General features: G+C 46.4%; 1 protein-coding gene across 1 annotated transcript in view; it reads left to right on the forward strand.

Annotated features, from left to right (window-relative positions):
* The window catches only part of Emilin2 (elastin microfibril interfacer 2), a 57173-nt gene that overhangs the window by 18684 nt on the left and 14121 nt on the right, over positions 1-24368 (forward strand). Inside the window, exons 3-4 of the mRNA XM_008834702.3 lie at positions 5033-5208; positions 13562-15478. Of these exons, the coding sequence (XP_008832924.2) occupies positions 5033-5208; positions 13562-15478 (2093 nt within the window). The remainder of the gene's footprint in view (positions 1-5032; positions 5209-13561; positions 15479-24368) is intronic.

Genomic DNA, 24368 nt, shown 5'->3' on the forward strand with positions numbered 1-24368 from the left:
ACACACACACACACACACACACACACACACACACAAATCTTTAAAAAAAAAAGCTAGGGAGAAAGTAATAAGATTAGTGTCAGGGGAGGAGGGGGGGATGGGTAAGTAGTCAGGCACAAGGTTTTTTGGGAAGCGACACTGTTCTGCAAGATACTATAGTGGTGGATACAGGTCACTAGATACTTGTCCAGTCCCTCAGAATGCACAAAACCAAGCACAAAAACCAACGTGAACCGTGGGCTGGGGTGAAGGTGGTGTGAGCATGCAGGAGGCTGTTTGTAACAAATGCCTGTCTCAGCTGTAGACAGGGCTCTCCAGAGGGGCAAGATGCTGCTGTCACACTTCCAACAAAGACTGGGAGGGGAGCCAGGCTGTGACCTGAGTCAGCCCTGCAGCCCTGTACTTACTGCCTTGACAGTCCCTTGGCTGTGTCCTCAGGGTGGCTACTCCACATAGGGGACATTTGGTTAACTGTCTCAGCGACTGGAGAGCCCCTCCCATTGTAATCACAGCCCAGGGGCTCCTGGGGCTACAAGAGTATTTGAGCTCAGCTTCCCTTCCCCTGTGTTGAGATGCTCCAGACCCCAGGGAGGTGGGTGACTTCCCTGGAGGAGGAAATGGAGCCTGGGTCTGGGTGTCCTGAACCCTCACCGGGCGTTTTGAAAGATACAGGAGTCTCTGTGGATGCCAGTTATATTAGGATTAGAGGTGGGTAAAGGTTTTGACTACTTTCGTAGGGTACAGGGGAAGAATTCAGGCAAGCACTCTATCACTGAGCCGAACCCCTGACAGTTTGCAAAGCTTGTGGCAGGATATTTTTCTGAAGTGCCTGGGTGATAGACCCTCCCTGGGAATCCTAGTGGCTCTTCCCATCCCCTTGGGGACCCTCAGACTGGCTGCTGTGTTTGTTAGAACCTGATTTCAGCTGGGAAATTCCTGGTAGTTTTATGGAACTCGGATACTCATATATTGTGCTCCTGGAGACCCCTCACCCAGACCCGGGGACCATCCAGAAGGGCCCAAGGCCACCTCTGGGACCTGTCATCAGCACATCTCTGTGAGCCTTCCCACGACTGGAGGTGGCTGCCTGATCTTTTCCAGCTGTTGCTGCCAGCTGACCCTTGCAATGACCCCTTTCTCACACTCGACTTGAGACTTTGTCAGGGCTGGGGTCAACTGGAACAGCATCACCAGACCCCTACAACAGGCTGATTGAAGCCAGGTGGGTGTGGAGAATGCAGGCGGAGCAGGGTGGGAAATCAGGAGTCTTTGCTAAGTGAGGAGCCGGCTCCAGTGTTGCACCTGCCCCATCAATGATGGGGGCACTGGAAGGACAAGCTCTTTCTTGCCTCCCCGCTCCTCTGGTGTGGGGTTAAGGGCAGGCTCTAGTGGGGTGTGTGGGATGTAGTCTGCCACGGTCTTCTCTTCCAAAGGGTGCAGTTTTGCTCTTGCTGGACTCGGCCTTATCTGAAAGGTTTCCTACAGGCTGTCATCCACTGGCAGACCCACGAGCAAACACATTCTCACATTCCATTTTAATGCTCTGAGGAGCAAAATTTTTCTGAGGCTACACATTTTTGCAGAGTGATGCGATGCTTGAGTATGCTGTGCAGGGCAGTTGTCCCCCTGTGCTCGGATTCTTCGAGTGGGTGGGACTAGAGGGGGCCAGGGTTGGCGTCTACCTGGACTGAATTAGATGCTCAAGCATGAGTCTGCTGTGTGGGGGAGGTGGGATACTTCGACATGGGTTTTAGGGCTTTCTGGAACATCTCCAGGTAGGGCTGCTGTCTCAAACTTAGAGCAGCTGCCAGGGAGAAAGGCTGGCTGTTACTGAATGCCATGTGTGGTGCAGAGCAGCACCCAGACTTTGGTTCCGGCCCTGCCACTTCAGACTGAACCTGGGCAATGCACCTCTTACCACAAGTCTCTGCTTTCTTACCTGTGAAAAAGGGGCCAAAAATAAGCAGTGTGGCCAGTGAGATTTTTATGTTTTTTTTAAAAATTATATTTGTGTGTCTGTGTCTGTATCTGTGTGTACTCATGTGTGCATACACCTGCAGTTGTGTGCATGTGGTGGTCGGGGGATAACTTGTGGGAGTCGGTTCTCCTCTTCTACCATGTGGGTTCAGGGATTGAACTCAGGTCATCAGGCTTTGTGGCAAGCTTCTTTTCTTACTGAGACATCTTGCTGGCCCAACCAATGATATTATGAAGAATATGGAAGGGGGTCTTTGCTCCCTCTAAACTCCTCCCCTCATGAGTACCCCTTGCTTTTCCCTTTCTGGTACTCAGCTTCCTCTTCAGTTTTCTTTGGAAAGCTTCCCCAGGAGTTCCTCAAAACCCCATGTGTTCAGGCCCCACCCCTGGCCTCTTGTGCTGGATAGCTTTAGTGTCAACTTGACACACCTGGGTTGAGGGAGCCTCAATCGGGAAATTGCCTCTATTGGACTGGCCTGTGGCCATGTCTGAAGGGCATCTTCTTGATGAGTGATGTGGGAGGGTCCAGCTCACTGTGGGTGGTGCCACCCCTGGGCAGGTGGGCCTGTGTTGCATAAGAAAGCAGGCTGAGCAGGGGCCAAGGGAGCAAGCCAGTAAGCAGTATTCCTCCATGGCCTGTGCTCCAGCTCCTGCCTCCAGGTTCCTGCCCTGAGTTCCTACCTTGGGCTCCCTGATGAACTGCATGCGACCTGGGAGATGTAAGACAAATAAACCCTTTCCTCCCCAAGTTGGTAGTGGTCAGAGTGTTTTGTCACAGCAATGAAGAACAAACTAAGACACCTCTGAAGGAGCACCTCTGAGGGGAGGCTCTGGCATCAGCCTTTTTCACATTCACGAGTGGTTCTAATGTTTAGGGAAGAAGGATGGCTAAGTGGAGCTTTCTTGGAATTCTACAGGAAACACCTCACTGTCAGTGGTCAGGGCCTACATGGAGGGCTCAGGTGTTGTGGTTTTGATCTTCAGGGGAGAGATCCAGGTATTCCCTGTAGTGATTCTGTGATTTTCCTAGGAACTTAACTTTGAGTCCATTGCTCCAAGGCTGGTATCTAACCTGGAGTGGCTTGGCTAACTGAGCCCGTCAGACCCCCAACAGGCCCCACAACAGGTCATCCCAAGTCCCCCATGAGCAGCACACAGCAATCCAGAGGAGTTGCCCATTTCTTACTGGGAATTGGCTCACAGAGAAGTCCAGCTGCTAGTGCTGGTGTGAAAAATGGGGAGAGAGTGAATAAGATCAAGAGAAGATGGCCCCAAGCCAGAAAGCTGGGTTGAGTGTAGGAGGGCTGGCCTCTGTGCCTGGGCTTTTGTCTGTGCTGTGAGCAGAGGTTCCTGACCCGGCTGAAGACCTGTGGCCCTCATGTATGCTTGGGATGCTGGGATATCCCTGTGCCAGGCCTGAGCCCAGCTGTGGGTCCGAAAGATTTTTCAGCTCCCTGGAAAGGTCTCTGATGTCCTAGGCTATTAGGGGCTGTGTACTTTAATTTCCATTGTTTTGCAAATCAAATCTAGGGTTCATGCTAGGCAAGGGCTCTGCCACTGACCTGTCTTCCTGGCTCCCAGTCCTGAAACATGGACTTTAAACAGGGCTTTAAAACTTCAGTTAGTCAGCTTTCTGTTATCTGAGATAGCCAACTTATATGGAGGAGAGGTTTACATCAGCTTGTGATTTCAGAGTTTGCAGTCCATTGTTGTTTGGCTCTGTTGCTTTTTGGCTGAGGTAAAGCAGCCTCTCATGATGGAAGAGAAAACCCCTGCTTTAGGACAGTTCAGAGCAAAGAGAGGAGGAAAGGGGGTTAAGGTTTCAATATCCTCTTCAAGGGCACGCCCCCAATACCTGAGTTCCTCCTGCTAGGTCCTACATCCTAAAGGGTCAACTCCACAGGCTGGTGACTAAGCCTTTATCAGCTGGGCCTTGGAAGAAAAGGGAGGGACAGTAATCCAACTCATAGCTTCCAGATCTCTGCCCTTTGCAGTATGGACCAAGACATCTTCCTAAAATGGTCTGAACACAAATAGTGTGAGCGCCACTGCCATATGCCACAGCCTGCCACCTTTGCTAGTGTTAGGGAAAGGAAATACAGAGGTGAATATAGGGTCTGGTGGGAGAAAGGGGCTCCCAGGATGTTTCCTGAAAAGGCAAAGCAAAACAACCTTGGCTTATATGTGGAAAAATCCTCACAGAGCTGAGTTGTAGAACAGAAACTTGTGGGTCAAACAAGGCCTCATTTTGAGGCCTGGAAAGTATCCATAGCAAAGTGTCCGTTGTGGGACCAAGTTGTTTCCTGGGGCTCTAAGAGATGGAAGAATCAGGTCTGGTGGTGCACACCTGTAATCCCAGCACTCAGGAGGTTGAGGCAGGAGGATTCAAAGTAGGAGGCCAGCTTGGGCTATATAGCAAGACCCTGTCTCAACTCACCCCCACCCAAATGAAAATAAAAAAGAAACGAAAGAGGCTGGTACCCAGAGAAAACCCTGCCTTTCCCACTCCCAGAAAGTCAGGGCCAGATTAAAGAGATCAGTGATCTCTCCAGCTCAGCCTAGAGAAACAGGGAAGGCTCTGCTGACCTGACCCAGAGCCTTTTTATTAGGGTCTATATCAGTTACTTTTGTGTCACTGTGAAAAAACGCCTGATGGAAACAACATAAAGGAGGATTTATTTTGGATCATGGGTTCAGAGGGTCCAATCCATGAGACTACCCGACTCTGTGCACTTGAGCCGAACATCATGGCAGTGGGAAGGAAGGTATGGCAGAGGCTGCTGTTCACACAGTAGTGGACAGGAGGCAGAGAGAGTGAGACAGGAAATAGCCAGGGGTAATATACTCTCAAGAATCCAATCTGCTTCCTCCAGTTAGGTTCCACTCCCAAAGCCTCCAGAACCTTGCTGATTGGTGCCACCAATTGAGGACCAAATGTTTAGAGCAGGAAGCTGTGGGAACATTTTAGAGTCATACTCTGTTCCTCCAGCTGGAAGGGGCAGAGAAGCCCCTGATAGTGGTCACTAAAGTGAGATCTTGTCCCTTCTGTTTATAGGTATCGGGTAAACTTCAGACCCAGGTATGTCACTAGGTACAAGATAGTGACACAGTTAGAATGGAGGTGCTGCCCTGGCTTTAGAGGAGCAGACTGCCAAGAAGGTCCCAAAGATCCCATGAAGACACCCCGCCCTCCACCTGCTCGACCTCGAAACAGCCTGAAGAAAGCCACAGGTAATGTCTTACGGCGTCTTGCCGTCTGTAGTCACCTTTGATGTTCCCAGTGCCGCTTCAAGTGGCAGGATTTATGATGCTCAGTGGAGTGAATACTCACGTAGTAGAAACTTATTTGAAGGAGCAGAAGCAATCAGAAGACACACCCTCTTGCAAGTAAATTGCTTTGTTAGGGCTACTTGTGAAGCAGTGTCAAGCCGTCTCAAGAAATGCACAGTACAGAGTCGTACAGGCTGAGGCTCCAATGGAAAGAAAAAACAAAAAAACCCCAAAACATCAGTTGAAAACATGCCCAGCTCCTTACTTCAGCCCATAAGACCCATGAGTCCAAGTTAAAAATTAGCTTTAAAAAAAAGGGTAGAATAGCCAGGCCTGGTGGCAAATACCTGTAATCCCAGCACTTGGGAGGCAGAGGCAGGGATCACTGAGAATTTGAGGCCAGCCTGGGCTACATAGCAAGTTGCAGTTCAGCCAAAAAGCCGCATTTCAAAACTTGGTCTTAAAAAACAAACAAACAGGGGCTGGAGAGATGGCTTAGTGATTGAGAGCACTGACTGCTCTTGCAGAAGACCTGGATTTGAATCCCAGCACCCACATGGCAGCTAACAACTGTTCGTAACTGTAGCTCCAGGGGACCTGACACCCTCTTCTGACCACCATAGGCATTGCATGACACGGGTGCACGTACACACATGCAGACAATACATTCATACTCATAAAATAAAAAAAATAAATAACAATATTTTAAAAAACCAATCCAAAACAAAAAACAAATGGACTGGAGAGATGGCTCAGTGGTCAAGAGCACTGGCTGCACTTGCAGATGACCCGGGTTCAGTTCCCAGCACCCACATGGTGGCTAACAACTGGCCTTGCTCCCATTTCAGGGAATCAGACACCCTCATCTGACCTCCATGGGTACTGCACGACACGGGTGCACTTATATAACACGCAGGCAATACACTCATACTCATAAAATAAAAAAAAATATTTAAAACAAACAAAAAAGGGCTGGGGAGATGGCTCAGTGGTTAAGAGCACTGACTGCTCTTGCGGAGGACCTGGGTTCTATTCCCAGCACCCACATGGCGGCTATGAACCATCCTTAACTCCAGTTCCAGGGGAATCCGAAGCCCTCTTCTGACTTCTGCGGCATTGCATGGCATGGGTACACTCACATACATGCAGACAATACACTCATACACATAAAATAAAAATAATAAAATATTTAAAAAAAAGAACGCACACTGTTTTTGCAGAGGAGCTGAGTTCCGTTTCTAGCACCCATCTTGGATGCCTCACCTGTAACTCCAGATCCAGGGAACCCAGCAACTTATCTGGCCTGTATGGGCATTTGCATTCATGTGCACATACCACCCCCCCTTTACACATAATTAAAAATAAAATAAATTTTTAATCCCCCCCCAAAAGTAGGAAGCCAGGCATGGGAGAGGTGTACACCTAGAATCTCAGCACTCAGGAGGCTGAAGCAGGAAGAGCTCAAATGTTCTAGTTCCTTTTTCTGTTGCTGTTATAAAATACTCTGAGCAAAAGGAGCTTGGGGGAGGAAAGAGTCTTTTTGTCTTACACTTCCAGGTCACAGTGGAACTTGCTATGGAACCATGCAGGAGTCCTGCTTGCTGTCTCCGTTCTCTGGTTCATGCTCAGCCAGCTTCCTTATGCAGCTCAGGTCTACCTGTCTAAGTATCATGCCACCCCCAGTGGGCTGGGCTTTCCCATGTCAATCGTCAATCAATCAAGACAGTTTCTCATCGACATGGCCAATCTGATCTGAGAAATCCATCAACTGAGACTGTCAGATGACTCCAAATTGTGTCAAGTTGACAGCTGAAGCTAAGTAGGACATCAAGTTTGAAGCCGATCTGGGCTGTGTAGAGAGACCCCATTTCAATAAATAAATGAATAAAATAAAAATAGGTAAATAGAACTGCTCTGTATGTGGATGGGCTATATGAACCCCCAAATTCTCACCTGTCCACTCACCTTTGCTCTTAGGTATAACATCAAGAGGCTGAACTTTTATGGGCGACTTTTTTTCTTGGTATTTTGCCTGTAGATCACTTTATTTTCCCTCTTTCTGACTTAGAAGAAATAGAGCGTAACTTCTCCTGTAAAATGTGTAAATTGTTACTGGTTTTCATTTTAACATGAGCTGTTTTCAGTTTTGAAACTGACAGTGCCTCAGGACATTTCTGTAAAGTAGATTGTTAAATCATTTCTATTACCAAAGTGATTCATATCAATTAAGGAATGTTAGTAAAACATAGAAGGTCTTTTTATTTTAAAATACTGAGTCATTGGTGATTGACGATGTTCAGGGTACATAAGGTAATGATTTGATATAGCATACAATGTGGACTGATGACACCATGGAGCTCATTAGCACACTTGTCACCACCTCAGAACTTACTCATAACTGACTTCATCCACTCCTGACCACCACTTTCCACACAGTTATATGTTTTGCTTAATCAGTATTTGCTATGTACATTGTAATAACTCTGTAGATAATATTTGTGGTTGGACCCTGTAGAATACTGTGAATAGGTTTTTTTTTTTTACATAGCCTTCTGATTTCTTCGGATATTTTATTAATTTTTTGATAATTTCATAGAATGTATTTTGATCAGATTCACTCCCACTCCTGCCCTTAACTCCTCCCACATTCACCTCCACCTCCTACTCTCCCCTCCAACTTCGTGTCCTTTTTTTGTGTTAATAACCTACCTAGTCCAATTTGTGCTGCCCAAATATGCTGATGGGCATGAGGACCTTTAGATTCCCAAGAGTCAATCACTATCTGTTTTCCTTTGCTGCTTTGTCTTGCTGTTGTCCCTGCTTCAACCCAAACTCTTCTCTGGTTATCTGCACATCCTTCATCATGTCCAGATCCACCAGCAGCACCTGCTTGAAGACATTCCTCCAGGAACTTTCTCACACACCCCAGCTTGCATCACCCTCTCTTCCCGCCACCCAGGGCTCCCAAGCTGCCTCTCTTCTCTCTTCAGCTGGAATCGGTTTCTCCTGTTACTCCTTTGTCTGGCTTCAGCACGTTCTCCTGTTGTTGCTTTTTTCTGTTTTCTTCTTCTTTTTCCCTTTGAGATGAGATCTCATGTAGCCCAGCCTGGCCTCACACTTGCTAGGTATCCAAGGATGTCCTTGAACTTCTGATTGTCCTGCCTCTAAGACCTCACAGTGCCGGGACTACAGTCATCATCTACCATGACTGGTTTGTGCAGTGCTGGCTTTGTGCATGATAGGAGAACAGACATCACTGAGCTACCCCACAACCTCCTCCAGTTCTTTCCCAAGAAGATTTTATAGAAGGTGGACTTTTTTTTTTGCATGTATGTATGTGTGTTTGTGTGGGTGTGTACACATGTGTGTACAGGTGCACAAGTATGTATGTAGAGACCAGAGGTTGACATCGGGAATCTTCCTGGGTCACTCTCCATCTTATCCACTGAAGCAGGGTCTCCTACTAGAACCCAGAGCAGGCTGATTTGCCTAGTATGGCTTGCTCTGGGGATCCCTGGTCTGTGCCTCCATCGGGAGGAATGTGGGTGGGCCACTGTGCCCACCTGGCATTTATGTAGGTGCTGCTGGGGATTTGAACTCTGATCTTCACGCTTGCATGGCAAAACTTTACCCACTGAGCTGTCTCCCTAGCCTATGGTGAAGTTTTTGATACTTAATTGTCTTAAAATGTTTTCATTGTTGCTTCAGAATTCTAGGTCAGGAATAATTTTACTTCAGAAATTTTAAGATATTGCTCGATTTTCTTGTAGGTTTCAATACTGCTGTTTAAAAGTCTCAAAACACCTGATTCCAATTGTTCATATATACCTGCATGTATGTATGTGTGTTTGTGTGGGTGTGTACACATGTGTGTACAGGTGCACAAGTATGTATGTAGAGACCAGAGGTTGACATCGGGAATCTTCCTGGGTCACTCTCCATCTTATCCACTGAAGCAGGGTCTCCTACTAGAACCCAGAGCAGGCTGATTTGCCTAGTATGGCTTGCTCTGGGGATCCCTGGTCTGTGCCTCCATCGGGAGGAATGTGGGTGGGCCACTGTGCCCACCTGGCATTTATGTAGGTGCTGCTGGGGATTTGAACTCTGATCTTCACGCTTGCATGGCAAAACTTTACCCACTGAGCTGTCTCCCTAGCCTATGGTGAAGTTTTTGATACTTAATTGTCTTAAAATGTTTTCATTGTTGCTTCAGAATTCTAGGTCAGGAATAATTTTACTTCAGAAATTTTAAGATATTGCTCGATTTTCTTGTAGGTTTCAATACTGCTGTTTAAAAGTCTCAAAACACCTGATTCCAATTGTTCATATATACCTTGGGTGGCCTTTGAGCCCTATTTTTATTGCTGAATTAGTGAGGTCTTAGGAAGTTAAAGGAATGTTTATTTTCTAGCCATTCTCACTAGAAGGTGAGCACATCTAGAATCCCAGCACTTGGGAGGCTGAGGCAGGCAGACTGAGGCACTGAGGCCAGGGTGGGCTATACAGTGAGACCTCCCTATCTTTGGAACTTACTTTTTACTTACTGTCATCTCACTTAGTGGCTTTGGAGAAGGTGATTAAATAAAATCTCCTGTTATCAGGCACTCGAGTACTTGATAATTTTTCATTGCCTTAGGTCATATTTGAACAGGCATCTTTTCCTGTTAGGTTTTGGTACTCATCTGGGCGGGGTAACACATATCTGTAATCCCAGCGCTTGGGAGGCTAAGGCAGAAGGATCAGGAGTTTGAAACTACTTTCTCCAAAAACAAAAAAAAATTTTTTTTGAACTTATTCCTGATTATTTTCCAGAATATATTTCTTTTTATTTATTTACTTATTTAAAAACCACATGATTAGAAGAAGCATTTCATTACAGCTTTAACATATTCAATAACAATTTCCAAAGCAAAGATACATCTCTTTCAAAAGTGGCTGTAAATTTTTAGGTTCACAGTTGAATTAATAGTCATAAAATATTGAACGCAGTATAAACCCTATAAGACATAAAATTGAATGACTTTAAAAAAATTTTTTCATTTATTATTTTTACTTTATGTGTATGCATGTATTGCCTGCATGTAGGTAAGTGCACCTGTGTCATGCAATGCCTGCAGAAGTCTGAAGAGGCTGTCGAATCCCCTGGGACTGGAGTTACAGACAGTTGTTAGCTGCCATGTGGGTGCTGGGATTTGAACCCGGGTCTTCTTCAAGAACAGTCAGTGTCCTTAACTGCTGAGCCATCTCTCCAGCCCCAAAATTGAATGCATTTTTAACCTTTAAAAAAGATCTCCATTTCATTTTAAAATATACTGTTTCCTACAGAAAGACTCATTTTTAATGCTACTAACGCTTAGATGTTTGCACATGTGTCTCTAATCTCTATGTATCTGATTATTACTAGTCACAGTCAGTTACACTAGGCTCCTTGGCACCTGAATATGGATATAAAGTCATCAGGTAGATTTCAATGGTAATGTTTATCACCTTTACTAATTAACATGAAGTAAATTTTTATGCTTCCTCCTCAAGTGTAACTCATTTTTAAAATTTGTTGATTTTTTTTGTGTGTATATCATACAGAACATTCCAAACAATCTTACTCATCTATATACCCACTTCCTAAATGGCACCCTCCCATAGCCCCTCCCCCCACTGGAGCCCATATACTCTGTCACCCCTATTACTGTCCACTGTGTGTCAGCACCCACAGCTGTTCCTCAGTGCTTGTCCATTGCTGAATCTAGTCAGCCTATCTAGAGAGCCTTGTTTTAGGAAGATCAGCTGTTCCTCATCTAGCAGCAATCAGTTGTCAATATTCCTTTAGATAAGATTGGGGTCTGCTGTTCATTTTCCCAGTTCTATGTTGGGTTACTGTCCAGAACATATTTCTAGAAGTACAATTTCAGGGCCAAAACAACTAAGTATTTGGATACATATTGTCAAGATATAAGATATTAGATATTCCCCCCCTTTTTTTTTTTTTTTTGGTCTTTTGGAGACAGGGTCTCCCTATAGCCCCAGCAGGCCTGGAACTCACCAGGTAGACTAGGCTGGCCTGATTTCACAGAGATTCACCTTCTGTCCAAGTGCCACCACACCTGACATCAAGATAGTCTTCTTTTTTAAATATTTTATTTATTATTTTTATTTTATGTGTATGAGTGTATTACCTACATGTGTGTACGTGCACCTATGGCATGCAATGCCAGTGGAGGTCAGAAGAGGGCATCAGATCCCCTGGAACTGGAGTTACAGATGTGTTAGCCTCCTTATGGGTGCTGGGAATCAAACCCCAGTCTTCTGCAAGAGCAGCCAGTGTTCTTAACTGTTGTGCCATCTCTTCAGCCCCCAAGATATTCTTTAAAAGAGTTGTAGTATAGCTGGGCATGGTGGCGCACGCCTTTAATCCCAGCACTCGGGAGGCAGAGGCAGGCGGATCTCTGCGAGTTCAAGCCCAGCCTGGCCTACATAGTGAGTTCCAGGACAGCTGGGGCTACAGGGAGACCCTGTCTTAAAAAAAAAAAAAAAGTTGTAGTAAAAAGTAGTAGTAAAAAGTGGTGGGGCCTGAAGGAAGCATTTCCTCACACCCTTGATGGTCACACATTCTTAGGCTTTTATTTCTTTTGCTCAGAATAATGTTTTTGTTCTATATGATTCTGTAACTTACTTTCTTGAGATAGAATGAAAATTCCAATATGGAAAATCAAGTGTTCTTTATAGCTCTCTGCAGGAAAGGAGTGTTCACTTGGGTGTTTGAATATCTGGATTTGAGTCTTCTTGGCTTTCTGCCAAATTGACTTTAATAAACAATAGCCACTATTCCAATCTTGTGCAAAAAAGTCAAGAGAAGGAAGAAATATGGAATATTAAATTCAAATTCCTTCAGCATTCTGGATTTTCTGTGTCTTCCTGTGTAGTGCACGCGTGTGCTTATTTGACTACATCTGTGTGGTTGGCACGTTCCTTTCCTTGACTGCATCACGTGGCAGCGCAAGCCTTGTGCAGAGTTCTCCCGTTCCATTGCCTTCACGGGTTTGGTTTCTTCCAGTTCTCTATTCAGTTGCTGCAGGTACCCACAGCTTCTTTCTTGCTGAATTTGACACTCGCTCTCTGTTGGTGTAATACTACTTTATGACTCGCTGCTATCATTGTTAGCGTTTGTCTTTTAGATTGTTTTACTGGGTTAGAAATGGAATCTCTCTCTCTCTCTCTCTCTCTCTCTCTCTCTCTCTCTCTCTCGGCTAAGAATTGAACCTGAGACCTTACTCATGCTAGGCGAAATCTTTCTGCATTTAATGTCCCTTAACATTTTTGTTTGTTTTTTGTTTTTGTTTTTGTTTTCTGGGTTGGTTTTTTTTGTTTGTTTTTTTGGTTTTTTTTTTGTTTTTGAGACAGGGTCTCCCTGTAGCTCCAGCTGACCTGGAATTCACTATGTAGACCAGATTGGCCTTGAACTCATAGAGATCTGCCTACCTCTGCCTCCCAAGTGCTGGGATTAAAAACATGCGCCATCACACCTGACCTTTAACTTCTTTTTTTAATTTGAATTTTAAAAAATACTTATTATTCTTATTTTTTATCTGTATGAGTGTATTGCCTGCATGTATGTAAGTGCACCCATATCCTGCTATACCTGCAGAGGTCAGAAGAGGGCATTGGATCCCCTGGAACTGGAGTTACAGACAATTGTTAGCTGCTATGTGGGTGCTAGAAATCCAACCTCCCTCTGCAAGAGCAGCCAGTGCTCTTAACTGCTGAGCCATCCCTCCAGCTCCTCCTTAACTTCTTAAAAGACCAAATGAGATTCTCTCAGCATAGGGATGCTAAGAAAAATAAAAAAGCATTCAGGAGTTGTTTTGAGGATAACCTCAAATAATATGGCTATCATTGCCCAGCAGTTGCAACTCTCTAAAATGGCTTTGTGGTGTTTTAAAGCCAGCAGTTAATTACTGGGGTGTCTGCAGTTCAATGGGAAAGATGTGTTCAGATGATGCAATAGACGATCCCTTAAGGTTGAAAGGCTCCAGTGATTATCTACCGTGCTGCTTCTACACAGCCCTGACAACCCTGGTGAGGGGGCAGGGGTCCCTCTTTATAAAGGAGGGGATTGTTGCTCATAGAAGTTAGTTAGCTTGTGGGTAAACAGTGAATAGCCAAGTTCTCCTTGACTCCAAACTCATCCTCTCTTATACTCTCCACTGAATTGCCTGCAGTTGGGCAACAGATCCATAATGGAACATTTCAGCAGGTACCTTGCAAAAACTGGCTCAAGGTAGAAGTTTATCCATGTTCATCTTGTTCTTTCTAACAGATGCTGATCCAAGCCCAGTCTCAAAGCCCAGGGAAACTTCATCACCAACTGACGCAGCAAAACCAGGTCAGGCAGTGGATTCAAAGCAGGGTGCTCAGGAACTCCAGGAAATGAAAGTCCAGGTGCTGGAGGAGAAGGTTGTCCGACTCACTAGAATGGTGCTGGACCTCCAGTCCTCCATAGCAGGAGTGAAGGAGAACCTCAAACACACCATTCAGGAGGATGGAAACAAAGGGCCAGCCTCATGGCTCAGCCCCCTGCATCCCCAGCCAGCTCCTGAGAGCACTGTAGCTGGAGACACAGAGCCAGGTCAGCTTCCAGGCATCCTCAACAGCAAGGAATCTGGCATGAAGGACATCAAGTCTGAACTGGCTGAAGTCAAAGACACATTGAAGACCAAGAGTGACAAGCTGGAAGAGCTGGATGGGAAGGTCAAGGGCTATGAAGGGCAGCTCAAGCAGCTCCAGGAGGCTGCCCAGGGTCCCACGGTCACCATGACCACCAACGAGCTATACCAAGCCTATGTGGATAGCAAGATAGACGCTCTGAGAGAGGACCTCATGGAAGGCATGGACCGGAAGCTGGCCGACCTGAAGAACATGTGTGAGTACAAGCTGGTGGGCCTCCAGCAGCAGTGTGATGACTATGGGAGCAGCTACCTGGGGGTGATAGAGCTGATCGGAGAGAAGGAGACGAGCCTGAGAAAAGACATCGATGACCTTCGGGCCAGGCTGCAGGAACCCTCTGACCAGTCAAGATGCTGTAATAGTCAAAAGAATGGCAACTTTGACCAACAGATCAAGACATTGGACCAGAAGATTGAGAGGATTGCTGAGGCCACCAGGATGCTGAATGGACGACTGGACAATGAGTTTGACCGTCTCACAGTTCCAGAACCAGATGTGGACTTTGATGCAAGATGGAATGAGCTAGACGCGAGGATCAATGTGACAGAGAAGAATGCAGAAGAGCATTGCTTTTACATAGAGGAGACCCTTCGGGGGACCATCAGGGGAGAGGTGCATGACTTGAGGCAGCTTCTAGATCAGAAACTTCACTCCCTGGAAGACCGTCTGGGGAGCATACTCCTGCAAGCGACCAACAGCTCTGATGCAGAGCTGGTACCTCCAGGCCCAGCCCTACCAGGACAGCCAGTGTCAGGGAATGAGCAGGTGTTGATGGAGTTGAGCCGCCTGAAGGACAAAGTTCAAGTGGTTGAGGACATCTGCCGGCAGAACTTGCCTCATGGGATAGATGGTGCTTTGCCAAGTGGAGAGGACCTCACACACATCAGCCTGAGCCTTTTGGAATCTCTCAATGATACAATGCACAGGAAGTTCCAAGAAACTGGACTTAGCATCCAGAAACTTCAGGAGGACTTCAGCTTCATTTATTCCCTATTAAATCACACAGAAAAGGAGGCAACTCATCTGCATAACAGACTGAGCAATGACAGAGCAGGTGACGATGCTGAAGTGGGTGGGTTTACTAAGACAGGGGGCCCAGAGAGGACGGGAGGGACTAGCCCATCTCCAGAGAGTCGGGTGGCTCCATGCTGTGCCCTGCTGGAGAAGCGCTGGCAGATGCTGCAGAACCAGGTACTGGCCGAGCTGGACATGTGTAAGGAGAGCACACACGGGTTGCAGAACGGGGTGTCCACGGTTGAGGGCAGGGTGTCGCAGTTGGAGCAAACATGCAGTAAGCTGGATGCCATCTCGGGAGGCCTCCAGAGGATCAAGGAGGGGCTCAGTAAGCATGTGGGAAGCCTGTGGAGCTGTGTCCGGCAGATGAATGGGACGCTCAGGTCGCACTCCAGAGACATCTCCGGCCTGAAGAACTCTGTGCAGCAGTTTTACAGCCATGTTTTCCAGATTTCTACTGACTTGCAAGATCTGGTCAAGTTTCAGCCATCAGCAAGTAAGTGAAACTGGCCAATCTCATTTCCTGTCATATGTATTTGCAGCATGGACAAGGTTATGCTTGATTTTTGGATGGTTTGGGGAATGAACTAGATGATCCCAGTGCTACCCCAAGTGTGGCTCATAGGTCACTGCCTGTTTGTGAATTGGCAGCAACAAGACAAATACCAACAAGAATACATACCAGGCTGGGGATGTGGCTCAGATGGTAGAGTGCTTGCCTAGCATGCATGAGGCCCTGAGTTTGAGTCCCAGGATCACATAAAACTGGGTGTGGTGGCGTATGCTTATAATCCCAGCACTTGGGAGGTAGAAGCAGGAGGATCAGAAATTTAAGGCCATCTTCGGCTATGTAGTAAGTTGGAGGCTGGTGTGAGCTACATGAGACCCCGTCTCAAAAAAAGAGAAAAAGAATATATACCAGAAGCTTCTAAAATAATGTAACTTTACTGCATCATTCAAGCACATGATCTGTGTGTTTTATAGAAGTGCCAGTTTATAACACATTGAAAATATGAAATGAAATATGCTTCACTACAGAGAGGTGGCGCAGTATACCAATCTATATTATATGCTGGGAGCTGGGAGCTGGGAGTAGGGGTCAGATTATATATTCTCCCTCAAATATAACTCATTTTTTAAATTTATTAATTTTTTTGTGTGTATATCATACAGAACTTCTCAAACAATCTTATTCATCTATATACCCACTTCCCAAATGGCACCCTCCCATAGCACCCCCCTACACTGGAGCCCATATACTCTATCATCCCTGTTACTGTCCACTGTGTTTTCAGCACCCCCAGCCATTATCCAGTGCTTGTCTGTCTGCTGAATCTAGTCAGCCTGTCTGGAGTTCTTTGTTTTAGGAAGATCAGTTCTTCCTCATCTAGCAGCAATCAGTTGTCAATTATTCCTTTAGATAAGATTGAGGTCTGCTGTTTTAATCCTGACCGCAGCCCTCTAGAAACACTCTCATTCATCTTTCAAATTCTTCTCAAACCTTTCCTCTTTGATTGGTTCCCCTAATACTTCACCCTCCAAGCAATGTTTTATTAATTTATTCTGATGGGAATGACTTCCAACACACCTAAGTTAGAAAGGATTTTATCAACTAATTCATAAGAAAGTTCTTGTAGGAGATAAAAGCTAAAGGGAGATAAGTTTCAGTAGCACACAGAATGCTTTTCAAACGCTAAACCATTGGTGGATTGTAAAATTCATTGACCTTAGCCAGGAGATGCGCTCTTCAGGGCAAGCCAAGTGCATGATAGTTTAAATGACTTGTTAGGGCAATGGCTTCTAGGTAATCAAGAGGACAGGTGACTCAGCACAGTTACAGGACATTTTGAGAGATGCTTATAGCCCCCTGGAACTAGTCGACCTAGAAGGGCAAGGAGCAAAAACTTTCCTTTATATTCTTCTGGGTCAGATTTTTTTTTTTTTAACATAGCATCTTGGGGCAGTGGGTGTTACCCCCTCTATTCTAATTCATCCACCTCTCTCCAAGCACCATGTTTGCTTGTGCTGTCATATCTTTGACACCATTATCTTTGGTCCACTTCCCTTTCCTTAAGATCCACAGTTAGATCATGGTGCTGTCCTATTTTCACAGACACAGACATGACTATGGCCAAAGGAAGTTTGGGAGTAGTGACTGTTTAAAGCCTCATAGCAAATGCTTGCTGAGTAAATGAACGAGCCGCTTGATAGTTTTGAGTAATATGTTCCATAGTGTTATTTCACTTTGAGCTAATCACCTAATCCTTGAAGGACAGAGATTCTTTGATATAGATTCTTACAACCTCAGTAATGGGACAGCCCTGTCTAACAGGAGGTAGAGGTAAAGGAGCAAGAAGAGGTCACATTTATAAAGTACATATACCATCAGGGGCCAGTCTCTTTAGGACCATTAACATTAAAGCCCCACAAACTTACCTCACAGGGATGGCAGAGTTTTCCAGAGAGGAATGTGTACTAAGCCCCATAGCTGATAATGGGGCTTGGAAGGGAACTGGCTGCACCCTCAAATCATCGTCTTACTGCACAGGCCTTTGTGTCTCCCAGAGTTGAACCCAAGGCCATGGGGACTTGTAGAAGGCCAGCTGCATCTGGAAGGAAGCTGTCTCCCAGTCTCCTCTCTCCTTATTTTCTCTTGTCTTCTGTCACCTTTTTCAACTTGTTCACTCTGGGTGACACAGGGTTGAGCTGAGCCCTCAAGACCTGGGAGCCTGTAGAATTTTCTGACTAGACCCCATCTGAGGAGGGGTTGGTGGATGAGCTGTGGGGAGAGCCAAGCTGAGTCCTAGCACCTCAGGAAATGTGGGGAGGGTTCGTGGTAGGTGGGCACACTCTGACTTTTGCCCCTGGAGCACAGCGCACATAGATAAGATGGCCAAGCAGAACTGGGAATAGGCCTTGGTCCTCAGGCTAACTCTCATAGGGCACAGCCCCCACCCAGACCCCTCAGCTCCTATATCTCTGGAATTTTGAGTTAAGGTCATGAGCCCTTACTGTTCACAGAGCGATTGTCTCTTGTGGTGAAAATGCTGTCTGGACTGTGCTTTATAATAACAGCTGATATAATCCAGCTGATTTGCAGCTCTGGGAAGCGTGGGAAGCTATGTCTGTTCTTTGACACTCTTCTGGGTAACAGAGTCTCTGACTCTGGAGTGAATATGGTACCACGCATGGTCCTCTAGACTGAAGCCACACTGTGAATGGACACCATGTGGACTTGGAAGAACTCGTGACTGAGAGCAGCCAGAAATAAATGAGTAGTGTCCTGTGACCTTCAGAGTTCCCAGGCCCAGGAGATCTGGAACCTAGCTATCACAGTACCAGGTGACTCAGGAGTTAAGGTCAAAGTCACTCGATCAGTTAAAAGGCAACAGAGCATTTATGGAGTGTCAACTGTGTGCGAGGCTCCGTGAGGAGCACAGAGATGACAGGTGCCATCCTCCCTCACAAAGCTTCCTCAGGCCAGTAGAGAGAGTGCACGGAGCTGCAGGGAATGAATGAGGTGGTGTGAAAGCCCCTAGTGGGCCCTAGTACATGGTATATGTGGCAGATATGGATAAAAATGGCAGCCTAGTGGAGGATCAAGCAGACAGAGGGTCACAGGAGTCAGGTGTTAGCCACTCTGAAGGCTCAGAGAGCATCTCAGAGCAGCCACAGAGCTGAGCCTTTAAAGTTAAGCAATTATTTACTGAGCAGAGTTGAGAGGTGTGGCAGGGAGAGTAGTAGGGCAAGATGATCAGGAGAAACTTCCAGAAGAAGGTGTTGGTGGAAATGATAACTAAGGAGTGGGTAAGATTTAGAAGGCAGGAAGAGAAAACATTCACGGGAAGACCTGGTGTGAACGGATGTTATTTTTTTTTCTGTGTAACCTCCTACCCCAGATCTTGGTGGTTAGTGTTATAATGCTTATTTTCCATCAGTCCAGTGTCAGAAGCTTGCACAGGGTTGGGCTCAGCAGTTCTGAGTAATGTCAGCTTGAATCACCCTCCCACTCAGCTGTTCGGTCCAGGCCCACTTGGTCATAGGTTTGGTGCCTCGTTATTCCTTCTGTGGCCCCTCCTCTTGTGGCCCCTCTCCCTGTGTGGCTAATGTGGACTCCTCAAGTAGTCAGACAACATGGTGGCTGAGTCACAGAGAGAAAGGAAAGCCGTGACCTCCTATAGGTGAGGCCCAGTGTTGGCCTAGAGTCACTTCTGCCATATTCATTCTGTTGGTCACAGCGAGAGGGCCCTGGAAGGGTGACACAGTTACTGCCCTAGTTTGCTTTCTATTGCTGTAATAAAACACTGACCGAAACCGACTTGGGTAGGAAAGGGTTTATTTCGGTTTACAAGTTACAGTCCATCCTTGATGGAGGTGAAGGCAGGAACATAGCAGGACAAATTGAAGGAGAGACCAGGGAGGAACGCTGCTTACCGGCTTGCTTTTCTGGCCTATGGTCAGCCTTCTTTCTTATACAACATAGGACCACCTGCCCACAGTGGGCTAGGCCCTCTCCTATCACTCAACAAACAAGAAAATGCTTCACAAACATACCCACAGGCCAGTTTAATAGAAGCAATTCCCCAGTTAAGAGTCCCTCTTCCCAGATGTGTCAAATTGATAACCAAAGCCAAGCATGACATTGCCTTGTTAATCTTGACACACAAACAGATCACTTTAAACCCCAACCTTTCTTTGTCCCTAAGGTCTCACATTAATATCACAGTATAACAAAGTTCAACTTTAAAAGTCCAAAGTCCAGCAATGTAGCTTAAAGTCTGACATCTGGTACTCAATCACAATTTTCTGGCTCCAAAGCGCTTGGGCAGCTCCGTTTTTCCAGCTCTGCTGTCCACAGCACTCACAGCTTGTCTATAGGCTCAGGCTGGCTCCACTCCTTATCTGCTTCTGTACTTGGTGGTCGTCCCATGGTCCTGGCCTCTCCAGTATGCTGGGGTCTCCACTGCAACTGAGGCTGTAGCTTTACCAATGGCCTTTCCTGGCCTCACATGGTGCCAAGTCTCAAATTCCCCTTAAATTCTGCAGCTTTCATATACCACAACCAGTATCATGTGGGAGACTCTTACAAATGACCAAGTTCGGCTTCTAGCTTGAAATACCTTCCGGACCACAGCTCTGTGTGCTGACCCTGAGGAAATACTTCCCAGAAGAGGTCACTTCGATGATGCTGGTTTCTTATTAATCACTTTTGATGCCTCAGCTCTCTAGCTGACCATCAGTTGTTTCAGCAAAGCACAAAAGTTTCCAACTTCCACAAATTCTTTTTGTTGTTGTTGTTGTTGGTGTTTTGAGTTTCCCTGTAGTCCCAACTGGCCTGGAACTTACTATGTAGACCAGCCCAATAGAGTCTTTGCTTCCCAATGCAACTTCACAAGCCAGGCCTCCATTTTCCACATTTTTCTCACACAACTGTTCCAATCTCAACAGCAACAGCTCATGGAGTTCTACACATTCAGTAGATTTTCCAGCCCGAACTTCCAAACACTTTGAGTCCTCCCCAAAACAATGTGCAATGCCCACAGAGGCCAGAAGAGGGCGTCAGATCTCCTGGAATTGGAGTCACAAACCCTGATCCTCTGCAAGTACAGCCAATGCTCTTAACCACTGAGCCATCTCTACAAGCCCTAGCTGTATATGAATTATTATTAAGGCAAGTTTTAAACTGGAGATCCTCCTGCCTCAGCTTCCTGAGTGCTGGGATCGAATGACCAGTGTAGTGTTTTATCCCTCTTGCTTGAAGCTCTCCTGGCTCCCTATACTTCCATCCATCTTTCTTTCTTTCTTTCTTTCTTTCTTTCTTTCTTTCTTTCTTTCTTTCTTTTTTCTTTTTCTTTTTTTCTTTCTTTCTTTCTTCCTTTCTTTCTCTCTCTCTCTCTCTTCCTTTCTTTCTCCTCCCTCCCTCCCTCCCTCCCTCCCTTCCTTTTCTCACTCTCTAGCCCAGGCTGGCCCAAAACTTACTGTGTAGCCCAGGCTGAACTTGAACTCACAGCACTCCTCCTGCTAACACACCTGGCTCAGTCATTCATTTGACAGATCTCTGTAGAGCCAATGCTTCTGCCTCAGACCTCATGGATCTGGTACTTCATAGGGAAAAGATAGTGAGCGAACACACCTCTTCAGCTGTCAACTTGACACAGCCCAGAGTTACCTGAGATACTCAACTGAGGGATTACCTCAGTCAGATTGGCCTGTGGGCATATCTGTGAGGCATTTTTTTAACTGCTAATTGATGTCAGCAGGGGTGGGCCTAGCCTATTGTGGGCAATGCCAGCCATCCCCTGGGCAGGTGGGCCTGGGCTATGAAAGATAGCTGAGCAAACCAGGGGAAGCAAGCCAGCAAGTAGCATTTCTCCGTGGTCTCTTCAGTTCCTGCCTCCAGGATCCTGGTTGAGCTCCTGCCCTGGCTTCCCTCCATGAAGGACTATAACCTGTAAGCCAAAATGCAAACCCTTTCTTCCCCAAGTTAGTTTTGGTCAGTGTTTTATCCTAGCAACAGAAAGCAGACTAGAACACCATGTTAGTGAAGGTCTGATGTTAGTAAATGATCGTGCCTTGAGAGATGAACTAGAACAAAGGGGTGGGGGCAGGATTTGTTTTTTTTCAGCTGCATGGTAAGGGAGGGCTATACCATAGAGATGACATTTGAGTTAAGATATAAAGATGCTGAAGGAGCAAGACCTGCATCGATCTGCATGGAAAAATGGTCCGGGCAGAGAGAAGTGCTTGTTCAAAGGCCCTGAGGCACAGGACGAGGCAGTTTTTGTAAAACTGAGAATGCCATCTTGGCCACGTGCATGAGGAAGGCAGAGAGTCAGAGGCATAAGGCCAACCAGGGTTGGATCAGGTCGTGCCAGGTTGTAAGCTATGACCAACGATTTGGATTTGAAGACTTGTGAGAAACAACTGGGAGATTTTGGTTATTTCCAGGCTTGAAATCCCAGCTCATCGTTGCTGGACCTCTGGGATGCCAGGCGCAAGTTCCTTATACCACTAACATCTCACTTTATGAGTTGGAAATAACAATGATGATGGTGCCTTTGTAAGTATTGGGTACTAAGCACTGGATCAGATCACAGTGAGCGCTCTGCTACTGTAACCTACTCTCCCCTCTAGTGGTGTCGAATCTACTCCTGGCTGATCTTTGCTCCCTTTCTCTTCCTGCAGCTCCTCCTCCCCCGCCCCCAAGGAGAGCAAGTCCCCCGGATGGGTAGATCCACTCCAGGGAGGGCTGCAGATAGCCACAGGGTGATTTTTCTCTATCCCTCTTGTTTCTACGTTAGGGGTCAAATGAAACACACAAAGCCTAGAAATCTCCCTGACAGCACCCACAATGTTAAGTACTCTTGTTGACTGGAAGCTCATTCCTCATTTAGGAGTTTCCAGGTTCTTTGATCACACTCTGTGTACCAAGGCCTTTGGAGTGCATCCTGGGTCCCTCATTTCTCCACACGACAGGACTGTTAGTCCTTCCAACCACCTTTCAGGCATCCTTACCTCCCAAGTTACTTATTTTCAGTCCTCCTCAAGCTGTGGCTACAGGCAGTCACTCACCCACATCCTCTTGAAAAGCACATATTCTGGGTGCCCCAGTGTGTGCTCCCCACCCAGGCTGGCATAAAGGGCAAAGTCTGCTCTTCTGACAGGGACTCAGGATAGCTTTGGCCTGTGGTGTGAGTGTCATCAACATGGAGACTGAGGCCGAGCCTCTAGGGGACTTCCACTTCCCCTCTAGCTGGTGAGAAGAGAGTTTCTGGCACTGAGGGAGGAGGGCAGGGGGATGCCGCTGTGATCAGGGGACTCTCTCTGTGTCATGCTTCTAAGAAGGGATAGCTCTGCTTATCACCTCCACAGCTTTTCAGCTTCCTCCAGTGACAATGGTGTGGTTCCTGTTCTGTGGTTCGGGTGTCTTCTCTCCCATCCCTCTCTGGTCACACCCAGGGGATACTTCCTCATACTGGAATGCTATTGCGCCTGAGGAGTGCTACAGATTCTATCTTTATCAGTTTCCCAAGTTAAGCTGTAACAATGAAGAAGCACAAACTGTTGAGGTATTGAACCACAAAGTCTGGCCGGGGCCCCTGGCCTGCCACCAGCACCCTGCCTGGCCGCTTTGGGAATGAACTTGAAATCCACAGAGTTTGGGGCCAGTGTGTGTCTGAGGTGCCATGACAGACTGTCAGAGTACTCTGAACTCACCTGCAGGATAAATGAACATGTATGTTCAGACCATGTAAGCACCTTACCATGTTTACAGACCATTTTTCCCCGGGAGCATCTGGTTTTTGTAACTCTCTAGTTGCTTTAAGTAGCCACTTTTCTCCTTCAAAACTTTGAATTTGGAACAGCAGTGTTTGGACCAGACTCTTCCCCATAGCCACATGAGTGGATCTGTGTGACCTCCAAAGACACAGGAACTGGTTTACTTGGGAGAGTCCCACTCAGCAGAGGTGGGGTGAGCCTGGGAACTGGTCGTTAAAAGCAAAGGTGCCTTCCACATCTGGAAGTGGAAGGAAGGTCACATCAGAGATGGCCAGGCAGAGAGAGCCACCCAGGACAAGGGGCGGAGAACAGATAAACGCTCAGCTTTGACACTGCAATGAAAGGTCAGCTGTGTGTGTGTAAGCCCACTTGTGGTATCTGTTCTCTTCCAGTTTATTATTTTTTACTTCTTTGCAGTGCTGAGGCTAGAACCCAGTGCCTTCTGCATGCTCAGCACACACTGTACAGGCTACTGAGCCACAGCCTCAGCAACGTCAGTGCCTCCCCTTACAGCTTATTCATACATATTTTAGAACCAACTGTGAATTTATTTTATTTTCATTTTTATTTTATTTTTTAAACTTCTAAAATTTTTTATTTATTATTTTTATTTTATGTGTATGCATGTATTGCCTGCATGTAGGTAAGTGCACCCATGTCGTACAATGCCCACAGAGGCCAGAAGAGGCTGTCGGATTCTCTGGAACTGTAGTTATGGACAGTTGTTAGCTGCCATGTGGTTTTGCTGGCATGTGTGTAAGTGCACCACATGCATGCAATGGATGCAGAGGCTAGAAGAGGGCATCGGATCCTGAAACTGGAGTTAAGGATGGTTCTAGGCTGCCATTTGGGTGCTGGGAACCAAACCCAGGTCCTCTGCAAGAGCAGCCTGTGCTCTTAACTGCTGAGCAATAGTTTCAGCCCCCCAAACAACAGATTTTTTATTTTTTTGAAGACAGGGTCTCACTATGTAGCTTTGACTGGCCTGAAACTCAGTATGTAGACCAGGCTGGCCTGGAACTCAGAGATCCACCTGCCTCTGCCTCCAGAGCACAGGGATTAACCACATGTTGCCACCACACCCAGCTTGTGAATTTATTTTTTTT

Source organism: Nannospalax galili, unplaced genomic scaffold, assembly GCF_000622305.1.
Source record: "Nannospalax galili isolate Female #2095 unplaced genomic scaffold, S.galili_v1.0 scaffold155, whole genome shotgun sequence".
In the NCBI taxonomy this organism is placed as follows: Eukaryota; Metazoa; Chordata; class Mammalia; order Rodentia; family Spalacidae; genus Nannospalax; species Nannospalax galili.